Raw genomic sequence first — 20,547 nt, 5'->3', positions numbered from 1 at the left:
AAGTTGCACATTTTTGAGCAAAGTGTGGCTTGTGCAAAAATTCACAATTTTAAACTGGAATTTATCAAGGCTTACAAGCCAGTTTTCTGGTGTAAAGTATGTACATAAGCTGGGGTTTATATCAAAAGTGGGAGAATTAGCCAAGATATACATATCACTGCTCAACGATAGGCCGCTCTGTGCACAGGAATCCCTACTGCTATATGAGCATATTGTCCGAAAAGAGAACCTAAACTTTTGGTGACAATACTGTGTGCGAAATTCAGACCTAGTCCAATTTGTCCTGAAACAACTGGTTCATCTCTAGTTATTGCGAATTGTTGTTAATCATTTTCTGGAGTTTTGAGTGTGAGCAGGAATACAGGCCACTCTATATGGCACTTCGATTATTACTCCTCTGGGCAATGGTGAAGTATTTAACATTCACATTAACTAAATGAGTAATTCGGATAACCGGGTCCTGCACGAGACATTGCCTGTAAATGCATCACTAACAGTTACTAAAGAACCATAAGACAAACACACACGGCACCCAACACATCCATGCACTTCCCCTGGTGAAAGGAGAACCATTACTGGTAAGATCAATAGTCCCATCTTCACTTCACTTGCTGTTCAAACACCACAGCCAAATGCCTTTCATATTTGGAGACACTGAAACACTGGCATTCTGGAAGACAATGGGCCTTTCATTCAAAGCAGATGAGGTTTCCAAACAGGATTAGACCGAAATCTGAGTTCACTGCTTTGGAAAAAAGGTATAAAATGTGCAATGACTATCCTCACGGCACCCACAATTCACCTACTGTATATAGTGTCTTTGACTCTATAGTGTGGGATAGCAATCTAGGTGAGATGAATAGGTTTGGCTGAACCTAAGCAAATACAATTGTAAGAAAAGAAAAGTAGTAATAACGGAGCACTCACCCCAAAATTCGATGCAAGCAGGTGGTACTTTATTTCATGATTTTCAAGTGGAGGACATCATAAAAGAAGGGAAGGCAGACAAGGTCTTGTGCGGGGGTTTTAGTGATCACACGGGGCGCCGGTCCGTATCGCGCGGTTGCGCATAAGCGCAACCGCGCGATACGGACCGTCGCCTCGTGTGCCTGATGAAGCGAAACCGCGTGATCAAGACAGTCGACCTGTGTAGTTTTGCTTCGTCGGACACACGAGGCAACTGTCTGCATTGCGCGGTGGCACTTAGTAAGCCCCCCCCCTGGGCCTGACGAAGCGCAATTGCGCGATATGGACCGTCGCCCTTTGTGATCACTAAAACCCCACACACACGATCTTGTCCGCCTTTCCTGCTTTTATGATGTCTCCCACTTGAAAATCTTGAAATAAAGAAGCACCTGCCTGCATTGAATTTTGAGTGCTCAGTTATTACTACTTTTCTTCGCATGGATTATTATATTGGACCAGGTCTATACGTGTAGCACCATCCGCATATACAGAGTACATTCCGAGAGTGGTGGACATCTTGTATTGAGGCATCTGTTTTTTGGATTTACGAAGTGGTTGTGCCAGGATTTTTTTCCTTTGTTCTTCATAAGGGTCCATTTACAATTGTAAAGAGCATGCCGGCGTATCACAGCTCTATACACGATTGAGTTGTAATAGGGCATCTATACAAGGCTATGGGGCCATGCTGTTCCTGTGTATGCAATATGGAATCAGTCAGAATGTTTGAATGGTATATTATGGAGATATTCTGCAATGGGTGTGTATTTCTCCTAGATATGGTGCGGTACAGTGACACTATATGCAGCACAGTATCAGTAGAGCGCCTTAGGAGTGTCTAGGAGTGCTCCCCTTCTCCCTCCCTGTGTTCACACATATATAAATCTCCAAAACAGAGGGGTCGGGTACTGCATAGAGCTCACAACATTGGGGGGGGGGGAAACATGCTTGCACAATGTTGTCGATATTGCGGCATCATACAGCCATTGGTCATCGCATGCAGTTAAAGGTCGGGAAGATGGAAAAGGAGCCCCGGGAGCAGGGTAATAACTTTTTCATCTCCCAGATAACCCCTTTAAATCTATGACTCTTACATGAAAGTTTTAACCCAAGTACCAAGTCAACATAATATAACGGTAATGCTTTATGGAATGTAAAGCTGCCATCGGCTCAGGAACAGATAGTTGGGAAATGCAGCCCTGCACTTGGCAGAGGTTTTGAACGTACGCCCATGCCTTTGCACTACTACATTATGCTATCCTAAAATTTTGTGTCATGTAAAAACTTATATATACATATAAAAAGAGTTCTTACCGAAACGTGGGTCTAGCCATGATGTGGACTTGTTATTATGATTTATGTAGTAGATTTCTCCTTCAGGAGTAAGGCTTTGCTCCCACCCGTCCGGAAGTGGACCTACAACATAAATAATTTCAAAATAGATTTTAAAAGCTTAATCTTTATTCATATTGGGACGATGACACACGGACGTACATTATCTACTAATCTTTACTAAGAATACAATTTTTTTTTTTTTTATAATTTAAAGTTCCATATAAAAACATGAAACTTCTTGATGCTAAAGTAGACTACAAGAAAGTCCTGTAGCCTTTTCCTAAACATATGTATCCCCAAGTATTAGGTTAATAGGGAGAAGGGTAATTTGAGTCAGGAAAAGTAGAATGAGACCGTTATACTTAAGCTAATGAAAGATGTTCCAAGAACCCAAGGTAGGTCAAGTTGGATGTTTACAGAAGAAGTTCTTTAGCAGCCATTGTGTGTTTGTAGGGTAGCCGCAGATGTTGTACTAAAAATACATGTGCAGTATCAATTGGGTCAACAACTTAACGGTGGTGGGGTTTACAAAAGGAAGACACAAAAAATAGATGGTACCGAATGCTTGTTACTGGAACTAAAGGGAGGAAACTCCATTACTTGAGGTTGGTCCAGAGGTGAACCAAATCTGATCAAAAACTCATCAAATGGACCAATGAGAGAGACTAGTGTGTCCTCCCTCATAGTACACTATTAATGAGTTAACAGATCAAAACCATTGACCATGATGGTCCAGAAATTATTAAGTGAGATAATATCATTGAAGCACAAAATCGCCATCTCTGGTTGCTGTCATGGACCAAAAGTGTCAGCACTCAGTAAAGCCCCCAATAAAATACTGAATGTATGGCATGGTAAACATTGCACTATTCTTTTTAGAATAAATACAGAATGACTTTTCCAACTCAACATGAGAAGGGGTATTCCCATCTTATGTCACAGCATATCACTAGGATCCACCATAACATTATTGGTGGTGGCAGTGGGACCGGTGCAGAGAATAAAGGGATATAGGACCCTTTCGCCTTTACCCTGCATAGTGTCACCGAACAGCAACACAGCTCTAGGGCAATAAATTGGGTTACTTTTATTTCCAATGAAAGCCTAAAGGAGGAGATGCAGCACATAGGTCCACCACCACCTGCAGTTCAAGTCAACACAACTAAGATCACCGAAGAACAAAAGTTCACTTTGCTCAAACTGCGAAGCTCCATGGTTAGCAGCTGCAATATGGATGCCAATATGTGGCAGTGTTACAGCAGTCTACAGGAGAGCTAATTCATCTGCTCACAAACTGATCCGGATGTTTCCAGGTCTGACCGTGTGGCTGGCAAGAAAGGATTTCCCGACAGCAAAATTTATTTCCAATGAGGCGGTCGAGTTCATATCAACCAATCTGTCTCCGATTACTATGATCAAAACTAAGCAGGATTCCCAATGAAAAGTCAAGCAGGGTTGTCAGGGTCTACACTATACTCCAATCATCCAACATTCCCAAGATTTCACCATTTGGTTGACTACCTGAGGTCTTCGCTAAATAAATGAGCATGTAGGAAATTTAAAATACAAAACCCCTTGAGCCTCACAGCAATATCCTAATAACAGTGTTGGAAACCAGGGACACTGGGCTATGAAATATTTAACGGGCACTGTCAGATCCAAACATTTTATGGTTACTGATTAAAAAGACTTTTTGTAATATGGTTATTTAAAATGTTTTTGAATGATATAAAGGACATCTGCAGCGTGATTAACACTTATCCCCTATCCACAGGATAGGGGATAAGTGTTTGATCGCGGGGGGTCCGACCGCTGGGACCCCGTGTGATCTCCTGTACGGGGCCGAGGCTGTCTCGTGCAGGGGGCGTGCCAGCCGCAGCATGACGTTGCAGCCGGGATGCCTCCTCCATACATTTCTATGGGAGAGGCGGGGAGGCAGCGTTCGTGCCTCCCCGCCTCCCCCCAATAGAACTGTATTGGGACGGGGAGGAGATGGGGCGTCACCATCGACCTCTAGGTCGACACTACGCGCCTTGGCGCTCATCATAAGCGCTAATGGCGGTGCCCCGTTAGGGAGATCGCGGGGGGTCCCAGCGGTCGGACCCCCCGCAATCAAACACTTATCCCCTATCCTGTGGATAGGGGATAAGTGTCATACCGCTGCAGTTGTCCTTTAATTTAAGAAAAAAGCCCCTAAATATCCCACGACTAGGGATCACCATACCTACTGGGAAACTAAGGAGTCCTGCAGCAGCATCAGCTTGTCCATAAATCATGGAAAAGGCTGCATGAGCAGATACACCAATCACCTCCCACCACCACAAGGGATACGCCCCTTCTACCACACACCAATCACCTCCCACCACCACAAGGGACACGCCCCTTCTACCACACACCAATCACCTCCCACCGCCACAAGGGACACGCCCCCTTCCCCTGAGAGTATTTAAAACACGGTGAGCTAATGAAAAGAGGGATTCTTTTTTAAATATATATAGGTGATCGAGGCATAAAAATGATGTACATGGTCAGAATTAGGTACTGAGTAACATTTTTGTTGAATCTGAAAGGTACGTTTTAATTAAAGGATTAGACAAACATAGTGGCTTTCTTCTAGAAACAGCGCCACTCTTGTGCTTAGTTTGTGGGTGGTACTGCAGCTCCGTTCTAATGACTTGGATGGATTTGGGGGGGGATTGGTAGTGGCTATGTTTTTCCAATGAATAGTGGGACCAGATGACTCATTGTCCACGTCTGAAATAGTGCTGTGGGGCACTTTTGCCCATGTGAATGTAGCCTTAAATTGTCAAAACACACGAGCGCTTACAGAATTACACTTGTTGGTGCATGCAAGTATTTATTTACAGATCTAAAATTATACACACACACACTAATTTAATATTAAAAAAAAATAATAAATATATATATATATATTATACATACACACACACACGTACGTATATACATACACATACCCCTACATAATCACACAAAAAGGGGGAATTTACTATGACCGGTGTTTTAAACATCAGTCCCCCGCCAGCGTAGACTGGCACAGATTTGATAAATCCAGGTGTATGTGAGGCTTCATGCTCAGAGCTGCCATAGATTCCCCCTACACCTGCTAACAGTATACAGTATAGTATATTGGGTGCACAAGGGCAGCCATGTCTCCTCTGTATGATACCACACCCCCTTTGATGTGGTTTACACAAAAATTGATAATTTCACTGAACTGTGCCAGGGGCAAACCTTCATAAATTCTCCCCAAAGTGAGTGCGCTCCACATATAGACGCCCCTATAACCACCATAGCAGAACATGCACAAATTGGAATATAGCAACTTCAATGCATCAAAAGGCTCCAGAACCAAGAGCAAGGCCTCATGTACACAGCAGAGCCTTTGTAGGAAGGCGGACAGAGATCCATAACCAATGGAGCCTTGTAAACGCCGTATTAATGGGGGAGATTTATCAAAACCTGTCCAGAGGAAAAGTTGCCCATAGCATCAGATCACTTCTTTCATTTTGCAGAGGCCTTGTTAAAAGTGAAAGAAGCGATCTGATTGGTTGCTATTGGCAACTGGGCAACCTTTTGGACAGGTTTTGATCAATCTCCCCTATTGTGTTCTTCTTATGAAGTCCTGTTTCTAGTTGAGAATAGTCCTGTAATACTGCATCATGTAGAGCCCTCCACAACATGGAAACTGACAGAACCCTGTATGGAAGAAGTTACAGTACGGTACAATTGAAGTTTATGAAAATCGCCCTCTCCAAGTGATGAACTCCTTAAAGGGGTACTCTGGTGGAAATGTAATATTTTTTTTTATTTTTTATTTTTTTTATATCAACTGTTGCCAGAAAGTTAAACAGATTTGTAAATTACGTCTATTTAAAAAAAAAAAAAAATCTTAATTCTTCCAGTACTTAGCTGCTGTATGCTCCAGAGGAAGTTGTGTAGTTCTTTCCAGTCTAACCACAGTGCTCTCTGCTGACACCTCTGTCCAGAGCAGGATAGGTTAGCTATGGAGATTTGATCCTGCTCTGGACAATTCCTGACAGGGGTGTCAGCAGAGAGCACTGTGGTCAGACAAAGGAAATTAAAAAAGAAAACAACTTCCTCTAGAGCATACAGCAGCTGATAAGTACTGGAAGGATTGAGATTTATTTATTTAATAATTTTTATTTATTTTTTTAATAGAAGTCATTTACAAATCTGTTTTACTATCTGGCACCAGTTGATAAAGAAATATTTATCCAATCTATGATCTATAACAAGAAGGACTCCATAGTCTCCGATATGGACCTCAGGACACAGATGACTTTAAGACGCAGCTAAGTGACAAAATGCCAAAACGTGGATACCTATGAAATGTATGGGATTGAGTGCCAATACACCTGCAAATATACGTGTGCAATATCGGGACTGTGTACATTTAGGTCCATGAACTATATGGCGCTATAGAAGGGACTATGTGCAATTCTTGATACAGCCTGTCCCGGCACCGAACAATCATGCTATACGGGGGACATGTGCAATAGCTCCTGTATCTTGACAGTACAAAGAGGAGGCATATACAGGATTTGTGTTGTCCATCCCACGTGGACTTATTTAACCGCACCTTATTGAAACACAATATGGAATGTTACAGTTCTCAATAGACTGATCACAAAACACTGGTGCCGGCCGTTCATTATTATTACCACGTGTGCAAGAATATTTTAATAAGACAAAATAAAAAAGTGATGTTTTAAAAAGGTTCCCTTTATGGCTCCTTTCATTTTAAAAGGAACGGAGCTGCAGAACCACACCCAATCTGGGGACAGACGGCTGTTTTTCTATTCCAGGATAACCCCTTTAACCCCTTAAGGACCAAGCCCATTTTCACCTTAACGGAGTAGTCCAGTGGTGAACCCAGTGGTGAACAACTTATCCCCTATCCTAAGGATAGGGGATAAGTTTGAAATCGCGGGGGTCCGACCGCTGGGGCCCCCTGCGGTCTCCTGTACGGGAAGGGGGCGTGTCGATAGGGGATAAGTTTTTCACCACTGGACTACTCCTTTAAGGACCAGGACATTTTTATTTTTGCGTTTTCGTTTTTTCCTCCTCGCCTTCTAAAATCCATAACTCCTTTATATTTCCATCTACAGACCCATATAAGGGCTTGTTTTTTGCGTGACCAATTGTACTTTGTAATGAAACCTCTTATTTTACCATAAAATGTACAGCGAACCCACCCAAAAATTTTTTTAGGGAGGAAGTTTAAATGAAAGTCACAATTTTGCGCATTTTGGAAGGTTTTGTTTTCACACTATACACTTAACGGTAAAAATGACATGTGTTCTTTATTCTGTGGGTCAATATGATTAAAATGATACCCATGGCTACATACTTTTATATTTTTGTACCACTTAAAAAAAAAAAAACTTTTTGTACAAAATCAGTAATCTAAAATTGCCCTATTTTGACCACCTATAACTTTTTCTTTTTTCTGTATATAGGGCGGAATGTGGGCTCATTTTTTTTGCGCCGTCATCTGTACTTTTTATCGATACCACATTTGCATATATAAAACTTTTAGATTATTTTTTATTAATAATATAAAATAATAAAATGTGACAAAAAAAGCTGCATTTTCGGACTTTAATTTTTTACGCCATTCACCGTACGGGATAATTAACATTATATTTTCATAGTTCAGACATTTACGCACGCGGCGATACCAAATATGTTGAAAAAAAAATTACGCTTTTTGGGGGGTAAAATGGTAAAAACGGACAATTTTCATTTTTATTGGGGGAGGGGATTTTTCACTTTTTTTATACTTTATATTTTTACATTTTTCAACTTTTATTTTACACTTTGTATGTCCCCATAGGGAACTATCTATAGCAATCCTTTGATTGCCAATACTGTGCAGTGCTATGTATAGTATTATCTGTCCTCTTCTGGTCTGGTCTGCTCAATCTCAGACCAGAGCAGCAGAACCCGGGAGACGGCCGGAGCCAGGTGAGGGGACCTCCGGCCGCCATGCTGGATGATCGGATCGCCGCGACAGCGCTGCGGGCGATCCGATCATCCATTCAAAGTACTGCACTGCCGCAGATGCCATGATCTGTATTGATCAAGGCATCTGAGGGGTTAATGGCTGACATCTGTGCGATCGCTGATGTCGGCCATTACGGGCGGGTCCCCAGTCGGAACCTGCCGTGTATGACGCGAGCACCGTTCAATGCTCGCGGTCAGACACAGGACGTAAATGTATGTCCTGGTGTGGGAAGTCTAGTGTGCCACCAGTTGTTACAAAACTACAACTCCCAGCATGCCCGGACAGCCGATGGCTGTCCGGGCATGCTGGCAGTTGTAGTTTTGCAACAGCTGGGGAGACACTGTTTGGAAAACCCTGCCATAAAGCCAGATTGTTTCTGATTGTCACAGTCCTGCCCCATTATACCAGCAATGAACCTGATCCGTTCATTTCGAATACTGTTCCTTAGCTTCCCTTGGTCCAGGAGAATAACCTATTACCGAGTTTCCCAACCGGTGTCTCTCCAGCTGTTGCAACACTACCCCCCCCCCCCCCCCCCCCAACATGCCATGACTGCCGAAAGATGTCAGCGCTTACTGGGACTTGTATTTCCGTAAAAGCCAGAGAGCCACAGGTTGGAAATCACTGATCTAACAAGGAAGAACAAATTCAAATTTCATTTTCTAAAAAAATTAAACATAAACGAAAATATATGTCAATGATCTCTAGGTAGCTCCGCAGACATTAATACTAATGCATCACCAACAATACAAGGACTTAGCAAACCAGGGCGTACCTGTTGGGTTCATGAGGTTGGGTTGCACAACAGGACTGGGAGGAGGAGGAGGAGCGGTAACATTCATCTGGGAGAGCATAGCCTTCCTTGGATCCTGCCATGTGGTCGTTTGTTCAATATGGCTGCAAGGAAGAACAGAAATATGTAAAAAAATTAAAATAAAGTAAAAATTATAATATATACAGGGGTCAAGTCCTGGGAAAGAAAAAAAAAAAAAGTGTGGGAACTCATGCTAGATTTCCACTTAAAGGGGTACTAGACATCTTATACCCTATCCAAAGGATAGTGTATAAGATGCCTGATCCCGGGGGTCCCGTCGCTCTGGACTCCCACGTTCTCCCTGCTGCTCCCGGTGTTATTTTAGAGCGTTGGGTGCAGCGACAAAGGCTCATGATGTCACAGTAATGCCCCCTCAATGCAAGTCTATGGGAGGGGGCATGACTGCCGTCACGCCCCCTCCCATAGACTTGCATTGAGGGGGCATTACTGTGACGTCACAAGCCTCTGCCCTGCCTCCCCAGTCATCCGGCACGGAGCAAAGTTCGCTCCGTTCACAGGATGTCTGGGGTGCCGCAGCCAAGACCCCCGCGATCAGACATCTTATCCATAGGATAGGGGATAACATGTCTAGGGGCAGAGTAACCCTTTAAGGGATAGTCCTGCAGTACTCCTGCTAATGGGAACTGCGTTCCTGCAGGACTTGAGCCCTGTGTGTGTGTGTGTGTGTGTGTGTGTGTGTGTGTGAGATATATATATTTATATTATATATTCCGTAGTAATATTTATAAGATATATAAAAGTAGAATCTTTCCTACAATACAGACAAGAGCCCTATACATCAACAATGCATATAGTCCTATTCAATACCAGGGTATTCTATATATTTTGTGTCCACGTACACATAGCCTCAATGGGGGAGACTTATCAAAACCTGTGTGGACAAAGAGCGGTGCAGTTGCCCATAGTAACCAGATCGCTTCTTTTATTTTTAAAAAGGCCTGTGAAATGAGGGAAGCGATCTGATTGTTGCTATGGGCAACTGCACCGATGTTCCTTTACGCAGGTTTCGATAAATCTCCGCCATTAATCGCCATCAGTAACATAAGATATTCAGCAATACTACAAAAAATGAAGTTGTAAAAACCATTATAACCTGACATGTAGACTCATCGCTATGTATTCCAGACCTGCAGAAGACTGAACGAAACCCAGAGTCCAGAGTGGGAGGGGAGTGTTCTAAAGGAATTAATGTAATAGACAGATCCCTATTTTTTAATATTCAGGGACTCTATAGTAACAGGGACTGTTCCCCAGGACTGGCGCATGGCAAATGTGATGCCAATATTTAAAAAGGGGTCAAAAGGTGACCCCGGGAATTATAGACTTGTTAGTTTAACCTCCGTTGTATGTAAATTGAGGGTTTTCTAAGAGATGCTATTTTGGAATATCTTGATAAAAATTAATGTATGACTTCATATCAGCATGGATTTATGAGGGATCGGTCCTGTCAAACTAACCTGATCAGCTTTTATGAGGAGATGAGCTCCAGACTGGATATGGGGCAATCGCTGGATGTCGTATATATGGATTTTTCCAAAGCATTTGATACGGTGGCACATAAAAGGTTGGTGCATAAAATGAGAAGGATTGGGCTGGGGGAGAATGTGTGCAAGTGGGTAAGTAACTGGCTCAATGATAGGAAACAGAGGGTGTTTATTAATGGTACTTATTCTGATCGGGTGACTGTTACTAGTGGGGACCACAGGGGTCACTATTGGGTCCTGTCCTATTTAATATATTCACTAATGACCTTGTAGAGGGGTTGAATAGTAAAGTAGCTATCTTTGCAGATGATACTAAACTCTGTAAAGCGGTAAACACTATAGAGGACAGTGCACTGTTACAAATGGATCTGGATAGGTTGGAGGTTTGGGCTGGGAAGTAGCAGATGAAGTTCAACACTGATAAATGTAAGGTAATGCACATGGGGAATAAAAATCCGAGCTGGGATTATGTATTAAATGGGAGAACACTTGGGACAACTGAGGGGTCTTAGTTAATAGTAAATTTAGCTGTAGTGACCAGTGTCGGGCAGCTGCTGCCAAGGCAAAAAAAATCATGGGGTGCATCAATAGGGGCATAGAAGCCGACGACAAGGAAATAATTCTACCGCTGTACAGATCACTAGTCAGACCACACATAGAATACTGTGCACAGTACTGGGCACCAGTGTACAAGAAAGATATAGTGGAGCTGGAGAGGGTTCAAAGACGGGCAACCAGAGTAATATGGGGAATGGGAGGACTACAGTACCCAGAAAGATTATCAGAATTAGGGTTATTTAGTTTAGAAAAAATAAGGCTTAGGGGAGACCTAATAACTATGTATAAATATATCCGGGACTATACAGAGATCTCTCCCATGATCTATTTATTAGAGATGAGCGAAGTTACAGTGATTCGATTCGTCACAAACTTCTCGGCTCGGCAGTTGCTGACTTTAGCCTGCATAAATTAGTTCAGCTTTCAGGTGCTCCGGTGGCCGGGAAAAGGTGGATACAGTCCTAGGAGAGAGTCTCCAGGCCACCGGAGCACCTGAAAGCTGAACCAATTTATGCAGGCTAAAGTCAGCAACTGCCGAGCTGAGAAGTTTGTGACGAATCGAATCACTGTAACTTTGCTCATCTCTACTATTTATACCCAGTACTGTATCTATAACAAGGGGGCATCCTCTACGTTTAGAGGAAAGAAGGTTTCTACACCAGCACGGACGGGGGTTCTTTACTGTAAGAGCAGTGAGACTGTGGAATTCTCTCCCGCAGGAGGCAGTCATGGGGAACTCTGTAAGAGAGTTCAAAAGGGGTCTGGATGCATTTTTGGAGATCATCATCACCGGTTATGTATACTAGATTAATAGGGACAGAACGTTGATCCAGGGATTTATTCTGATGCCATATTTGGAGTCGGGAAGGAATTTTTACCTCTAGTATGAGGTTTTTTTTGCCTTCCTCTGGATCAACTCAGTAGGGACTTCATTAGGGTTATAGGTTGAACTTGATGGACTCTGGTCTTTTTTCAACCTTATGAACTACGTAATGAGTACAAAGCACAAAAAGAGAGTAAAAAAAAAGATACATAGGTTTATCCAGGATGAGGAATCGCACCAGGCCTGTTCACGGGTTGTGTTTAGTGTGACAGAAATCAAGGACTAAGCTTCAGCACCCCACATGGCCTTTATTGGGAGAAATCAGCCTTGTTTTTCTATTCTTGGTCAACCCCTTCAAAACCATCAGTGACCCTCAACACACCATTAAAGTCCAGAACCCATGGTGGCGAGATGCTTCTGGGTGTTCAGCCATACCGAACTCTGTAAAATGACTGACTAAAGTCGGGGTATAAGGAATAAGAAAAAAATAAAAATCCCAGGCGTTATGTACACTGGCCAGGGGTCTCCATTTGTATTTCTGCAACAACCACTTGTTGAGGATCCCTGTCAAGGATCCATCTTATTGAGGTGCTCCCTAGTGTAGTATTTGGAGATGGACCAGTTACTACACTTATGGTGTCGCACTAACCTTTTCTGGTCGTGATATCAGGTAGGCACAACACTATGGTAGGCTTAGGGCAGTGTTCCCCAACCAGTGTGCCTTCAGCTGTTGCAACAGCTGGAGACACACTGGTTGGGGAACACTGGCTTAGGGTAAACGAGACTGATACAGTCTGCTGCTCAATGGCTCGTATCCTCGTATCCGGACGTTAAAATTTAACATTGAAGTTTATGGGAACCGGATGTTCAAAAAAAAAAAAAATAATAATAATAAATAAATCAAACACCCGTTATCAGTTATTGTCAGGTTTTTTTTTACATCAATTTTTTGTACTGAGCATGCTCAGTACAGCTTTACAGAAACAAAAAGTTAAAAACCTGAAAAAGAAAACAAACAAACAAAAACATGGATGAACAAGTTTTTTTTAAAGAAAAAACCCATCAAAAATAACGGATGATGGTCATCAGTTGTCATCCGTTATTGCCAGGTATTGCATCAGTTTTTTTTTTTATCCGTTATTGTAGAATAACGGCAGTAAAAAAGCAGGATGATACCTGTAGTGTGAAAGGGGCCTAATGGTGGTCAGAAAACTACGTGTGACACCCCAGTAAACACGCTGCACTGACTTGTTTCCACCTCCTAACCTCTGCCATCACAGGTCTTGCCTTGGACTTTTTATGGTGAATCTCTTGGACTTGCGCACTTTACAGGCTCAGGAGGTCAGGTAAATATTCCCATAAAACCCTTTTCTTGCATTGTCACATTGTACAATCACATCAGCCCAGGATTATTAACATGGATAGAAGATAGAATCTGTTCTGTATCCCGTACCGGTCTGTACTACCTCACCGAGGAAATAACACTGTTCAGTGCCCAGGATTGGGGGGGGGGATTTATCAAAACCCGTCCAGAGGAAAAGTTGGCAAGTTGCCCATAGCAACCAATCAGATTGCTTTTCATTTTTAGAGAGGCCTGTGAAAAATGAAAGAAGTGATCTGATTGGTTGCTATGGGCAACTCATCAAAACCCGTCCAGAGGAAAAGTTGCTAAGTCTCCCCCCCCCCCCCCCCTGGTCTTCTTTCATGCAGAATGAATATTCCATAACGGAGCATTTTTGGTTTATTCATAAATGACATTGTTTTAGGATAAAGTGTTGGTATACTGCTATGATGTCAATGTCCTGGAACTCCCACAATCCTCAAAATGAAGGGGCTGTGGTGATCATTTAGTACTGTGGTCCCTACATAGTGGTGCACCTGTTAAATGGAATCGGGGTATGCTGCAGTTTCCACCACAATGGTTGGCTGGTAGTGCCCCTGTGCTGGTAGAACACCGAAGAGACATTGGGCCTTTCCTTCTCCGGATTGGTTGGGGGGGGGGGGGGGGGGGGGGGAAATCAATAATGTAATCCCCACCAGATCAGCATGTTCCGGCATTATATGAGATTGTGTGTTAATTTTTTACCACTTTTTCCCCCCTTTTTTTTTGTTTTAACTTCAGATCAGTTTATCCTGTGGGCTACTTCAGATTTGGAGGACTATCATGACCAGCATTTTTTTGTTTAACATCGACAATTTGTTTTTTAAATGTGCAATATTATATATATATATATATATATATATATATATATATATATATATATATATTTATTTATTTATTTATTAGGGATCGACAGATATTGATTTTTTTAGGGCCGATACCGATAACTGTGACCTTTCAGGCCGATAACTTATACTGGAATATCGGTATAGGTTATCTACCCAGCTTTAACTATTGAAAGGCTAGGTTCAGACTACGGTATCTCCGAGCAGAAAATTTCCAACCGGAGTCAGTAGGCGCTAGGACCACGTGTACACTGCAGTCTCCAATAGACTGCAATGTGTTCCGTGAGTATTTCCACCTGAAGAAAGAGCATCGCCATTCTTCAGGTGGAAATTTCCAAGCAGATTTTCCGTTCACAAATTCCGACGTGTGAATTCCTGAACGGAAACCCATTCACTACACTATACATTTTAGCAAGCAGAATTTCTGCCTGCAATTTCAAAGTGGAATTGCAGGGGGAAATTCCGTAGTCTGAACCTAGCCTTACTGGCCCTCCCCAGCCTAAATAACGCCAGCCTGTTACCACCGAGGTGCCAGAACGCCATATTTGATGGCGTTGGTATTTGATTTGAGGCCTGTTGGTGGTAGTGGCTCTTCCTGACACCCCTCTGGTGGTGGGTACCGGGGTAATAATCGAGGGTTAGCGCTAGCCGTTTTGGTGCTAAAAGCTAAGCCCCGGCTTAGTAATGGATTCTGTCTATAAGAAAGCTTCCACTACTAAGCCTGTAAAGTAAAATAAAAAAAAATATATGTTTAAAAAACGTATTCGAAAAACACTCACAAGCCCTCGTTAATAATTTTATTAACATTAAACAAATTTAAAAAACACTGTCGTAGTCCACAGGATACACAGATCAGAAAGGAGAAAAAAAATAAAATAAAAAACAAACAAGGAAAATAGGTTACTACATTTATTGTAACACACCCGTACCGCACAACTACAATTCCCAGCATGCCCTTACAGTAAGGACATGCTGGGAGTTTTAGTAGTGTTGCATGGGCGGGAGATGTGAGGCGGGCGACAAGCTTGTCACCCTCCTGTACATCTCCTACCCGCTCGTCTCCCGTGCCTGTGTTTGTTTATCCTTCTGGTTTCTCCTATTTAATACAGCAGCGGTGCGCCCGCATATTCCTAGTGCCTAGTGTGCCAACAGTTAAACCTCTCTACTGTCAGACCACACACATCTGAGTATTATATGTAGATTTAGCAGGACCACGTTGGCCACTTGGAAGAATTCACGGTCATCGCACGTTGTTTTATCTGCAGTTTCCATCTGACAGTAAAGCAGCTCCAATAAACTGATTTTGTGACTGATAACCTACAAATTGAGTCAGTTTTACTTCAACCAGAAAAGAATAAGAGGGATTTGGTATAAACTGTGAATACATTTTGTATATATCTATATGGACAGTAGAGCTGTAATACACCCCTGCCCATTCTTGTTTATTTCACTTTCATTTCTTCTCTTCCTAGGTTAAGAAAACATTGTAGGTGATTACGAAAATCTGATTCCACTGGAAATGACATGAAGTAACACAAGGATGTAAGTAAATCTACCGAGCCATGAGTCATAAAGACCAGGTTAACTCAAACAACCTTCTTGTTGGTAAGAGAAGAGCAAGGCATCTATACTGGAAAGTACACTAATACTGGGTCTATTTGCTGAGTAAATAAAGGCTAGCTTATCCCTATCATCGCTTGTGGGACAAAGCCACACTGTGAAGATGTAGGACTATACATATGGAGTAAACACGGCCCATAGAGGAAGCTCAGTTTGCCACAAACCGCCGCCTCCGACCATAGGATACTCTGGATTAGAGGCCGGTGCACTACTCAGAGATTCCATTCCCTGAGCTCCACAATGGACTCTTCTGACAGAACTCATTCAGCCCAGCTACGGACATCTTGGTCTGAAGTGTTGAAGTCCAGGATATTTTACAAATTTTTTCTTAATTTCCAATAAATCTAACCATTAATAAAAAGGTCAACTCCAGTCAAACAACAAAAGTCAATGTGAGCATTTTATGGCACTCTCTTTCAAATGATGGTGCTCGAATAGGGTCCCAATCCTTCATTCAAAAGTAGAAATAAATTCAGCACTCCTATACAATTGAGAATGTGTAGGTTGATTCCGCAAATTTAGCAATCCAACAGATTATTTAATTGACGTTTCGATCCGTATATGGATCTTCATCAGATATCCTGGATTGCTGCGGAGGCTCGTGCAGGAACGGCCTATAGCCGGGAATTCAGAGTTTTGATGGTGCGAACTATGATGTGGTGTGATCTGTGTATGCACCACACGATCATAGATCAAACCACCAGAACTCTGAATTTCCGGCTATAGGCCGTTCCTGCACGAGCCTCCGCAGCAATCCAGGATATCTGATGAAGATCCATTTACGTAGCGAAATGTCATTTAAATCTGTTGGATCACTAAATTTGCGGAACCCCCAACAAAGTCAAGGAGCCTTTAGGTTTAGGAAAAGTAATACTGTAGCCGTAGGTTCAAAAGAACATGCTTGGTATCAGCTGGGCCTATAGCAACAAGTACATTCAGGAAACTTTATATTGCATACACCAAACATACGCTGCTGAATTAGTGCGAACATAGCCTTAATTTGGCACACTGCGGGGAAAAGGGGTGGGGGGTTTGGTGTCCTGGATTTCAACATGCCAATTCATTTTGTACTCCGGCAGCTTTGTTAGCGGTTTATCCCCTTCTCAGACACTTTCTCCCATTTTGCCCTTGAGAATACATGCAGAAGTGTGAGGATCAAGAGAGATTGCTTTTGCTTCCCCATAAACCTCACCACACACTGGGACACCTCCGATACGGTAGCCCATTCTCACGCACCCAAGAAAACCCTCCTTAGCTACTGCCATAAGCTTAAGGCCTAACCCTCGGGTCAACAACCATCCACCCAGACCCCAACATGGACACCTGGAAAGGAACTGCAATGAGGAGAAAGGTAAACAAGGAACAAAATGATCACGTAGGTTTAAAGCCAACATGCCCAAACTTTGCCCCCATCTCATAAGGTTGGGTTCACATCCCCATTTGAGTGTGAGCTGCACAGATACGATTTCGGAAGCTCAAATCGGCTGAAATCGTATGTGTGCGAACTACTTTTATGGGGCAACGTCAGATTTTTGACACAGACTGAAAAATCGTCCGCAGCCCTTATAAAAGTTAATAGGTCCGTACTAGTCTGTGTACAGATAAGATTTCAGCTGACCATTGGATTATGAAATCGTCATGTCAACCCAGCCTTAGGTTTTCCTAATATGAGGAGGAATTATTCTATCCTTTTTCTCTTCTATGATTTTAGAGAAATTGATTTGGGTGGTCTAGATGGGATGAATGGTTCTTATCTGCTGACACTTTCTATGTTCCTCTCTCTACAAATGTTTGCACAGAGTACCACCCTGTGATGACAGCCGTATGTTTTGTACACTTCACCAATTTAATAGGCAAGTGCAATGGAGAGACCATACATGCATGTTAACCTCAATGGGAAATAAGGTTCTACCAGTCACTTTGGGAACAGCTGGTCTCCCATGGGAACAAAGGATCAGGCATGTTGAAACCCAACCACCATCTATCCATCCCTGACATCTGCAACAGTGGTTCACAGGCTTCTATACAAGTGCAATAGTCAGCCACGACAGCTAATTTTGTTGGGTAAAAGCACAGTCTCACCCAACAGCAAATTACGATGTGTCTGTAAAACAGACAAATTTTAGCCACATAAATCAAAGTTCATGCTGGAAACCTATTCAGAGTGAAGCACCAGAATGTCACATTGTAAACTTCTTATGAGCCACTTACCATGCAGTCTCTGACAAACAACATTTATTGCTCTCTGGTTCTGCCCTACTTGCCTTACCCCAGTAAAACACAAAGTTGGTGCTATGAAGCCCTGCACTACTTCACTCTTAAGCTCAACTGCATGCAAAAAACCTGAGCACTTCTAATCCTATACGGAGTGGTACTGTATGGTCCGAACAATGTCTAGCGGCAGCATTTTGGGATTGTGTGGATGGGACAGTTAAATAGTTTTCTGGAGAAGCAAAGACGACAAGACCCATGAACCCCTTTATGATTGAATAAGCACTGTCAGATACAAAAACTCCAGAATGACAAAGCAAGTGAGCAACAGATAGAAGGTATTTGTTAGAGAAATATAGGTGCTATATAGATCAGGTATATGTACTTGATCAGGAACTAAGTAACATCTATTACATTTAGGTTTTTTAGTGTGTGTGGGGATATGACGGTACTTATTTCTGCAGACCATTAGCCTAGGTACCAGGAGTGCCAGCACCTGATCCAACACTAAGCTGTGCCACCATATTCTGAAGGGGTGTACACAGGTTGTGTCATCTCTGCATGTCATAATTTTGCACATGGAAACAGATTAGGTTTTGAGGGTGATTTTTTATAGAAAGCCAAATTACTCCAAGCACACGTGTGTGGGATGAAACCAGAGTACCAGAGAAATTTCTTATAAACTTTGGAAGTCCACGGTAACTCCAAGCAGATGTTGGTTTGGTTAGCTTCAAAACCAGAACCCTTGGGCTTCGAGACAAACAAGCGAGCATATTTTTTATTTTTTTTGCCTCACACATACAAGTTGTAGAGTCTTGTTTATACATGCCGAAGGTGAATTGCGTCAGTACGAGTACAAGAACCTGGACTATGCTGACCGGACAAAGAAAAAAAAAAGAAAAAATCAACTTGGGGAATCCCACATGTTGCTGGTCATTCCGGCACTCACTTGGAAAGCTTTTTCCCCAGAGGCACTGACTCAGCAATTGCTTACATAAAGCTAACCATTTGCTCCTTGATGCTTTCTTTTCTGCTTTGTTGAACAAAGGCCGCGCCGACCTCCCTGCTGCTATTCCAGCACAAGAGGAACAGCTCTCCTTTATGGAGGCCCCTGTGAAGGTCATATAGACTAACTCCCAAAGCCTTGATGCCTGACTTCCTCGTGACGCCAGTGTATGGATTCCCTGCCGTTTAACAGAACTCCCACTACACTTCCCTGCCAACAGTGGGGCTGGTCATGGAAGACAGACAAAAGACCCTTTAGGCAAAAGGGGGTGGGATGAGATAATCTGCTCTGTGCGCACAACGAGTGACAAGGCTTCATCTTACAGACCACAATGAGCTCCGCAGTTGTACATTTACTGGGAGGGCCCCCGTCAATACCGGGTGACGGCTACAGATTAAGCTCATTAAAAAGGGGAACGTGCAAAATACACAAAAAAGTTAATGCAACTCTCTTAAATTGGAAATTTTAATATGGGATTTTTGTATTTGTTTAAATATTTAAAGCGGTTTTTGCATCAAGGAAAGAATTGTTTTATCCTCAAATACTGTCATTACTTACGGGTGCCAGCATTGGAACTCCCACAATACACAAAACAGGAGTGTGGGGGGGGGGGGGGGGGGGGGAGATGGCGCGGGCCATTTCTCAGCACAGGGCTGCTCCGTTTCCAAACCAGGGTGCCTCCAGCTGTTGTAAAACTAAAACTCCCAGCATACCTTTTCTGGTAGTGCAATCAGGTAGGCACAACACTATGGTAGGCTTAGGGCAGTGTTTTCCAACCAATGTGCCTCCAGCTGTTGCAAAACTACAATTCCCAGCATACCCGGACATCCTTTCACTGTCCGGGCATGCTGGGAATTTTAGTTTTGCAACAGCTGGAGACACCCTGGTTGAGAAACACTACCTTAGGGCAAAGAGAAAAGAACATGATTGTGGGAGGAAAACCAAGGTGGGACAGCTTTGCTATATTGAAGAATATGTAAAAGAAAAAAAAATACAAATAAAGTAAAGGGCGATATACTATCTAGTCTAACAACAGTGGAATAAATGATTGAAGGCAATGGTGCGAGGAATCACCGAAAAGATGGATTAGCTGGATAGCATTAACCGGAAAGTAAACAAGCCATTACCGGACAATTATGGGGGAAAAATAAAAAATATAAGAATATTAGAGGTGTACCCTCACTGGTTAGTGCTATCTAGCTGCTACTTTCAGCGATTCCTCTGAAACTGCACCACTGCCTAAATTCACGCATGGCATATTTGTACAGCAATAACCACAATAAATAATGCTGCAATACACAAAAATGTATATTATAATACACACACACACACACATTACATACACTGCTCAAAAAAAGGGAACACTAAGATAACACATCCTAGATCTGAATGAATGAATTGTATGAAATACTTTAGCCTTTACATAGTTGAATGTGC

The 20,547-nt window shown here is 42.6% G+C and overlaps 1 protein-coding gene across 6 annotated transcripts in view; it reads right to left on the bottom strand.

Annotated features, from left to right (window-relative positions):
• YAP1 (Yes1 associated transcriptional regulator) overlaps nucleotides 1–20,547 on the bottom strand; it is an 83,324-nt gene that overhangs the window by 15,575 nt on the left and 47,202 nt on the right. For 4 of the 6 annotated variants that reach the window (XM_056561548.1, XM_056561547.1, XM_056561552.1 and 1 more), the window contains exons 3-4: nucleotides 9,123–9,244; nucleotides 2,278–2,379 (exon numbers count right to left, since the gene is read on the bottom strand). In XM_056561548.1, the coding sequence (XP_056417523.1) occupies nucleotides 2,278–2,379; nucleotides 9,123–9,244 (224 nt within the window). The remainder of the gene's footprint in view (nucleotides 1–2,277; nucleotides 2,380–9,122; nucleotides 9,245–20,547) is intronic. The other 2 variants (XM_056561550.1, XM_056561549.1) reach the window with 1 other exon arrangement.

This window comes from Hyla sarda, chromosome 2 (assembly GCF_029499605.1).
Source record: "Hyla sarda isolate aHylSar1 chromosome 2, aHylSar1.hap1, whole genome shotgun sequence".
Taxonomy (NCBI): Eukaryota; Metazoa; Chordata; class Amphibia; order Anura; family Hylidae; genus Hyla; species Hyla sarda.
The sequence above is the reverse complement of the archived record's forward strand: the minus strand, read 5'-3'. Positions and strand labels throughout refer to the sequence as shown.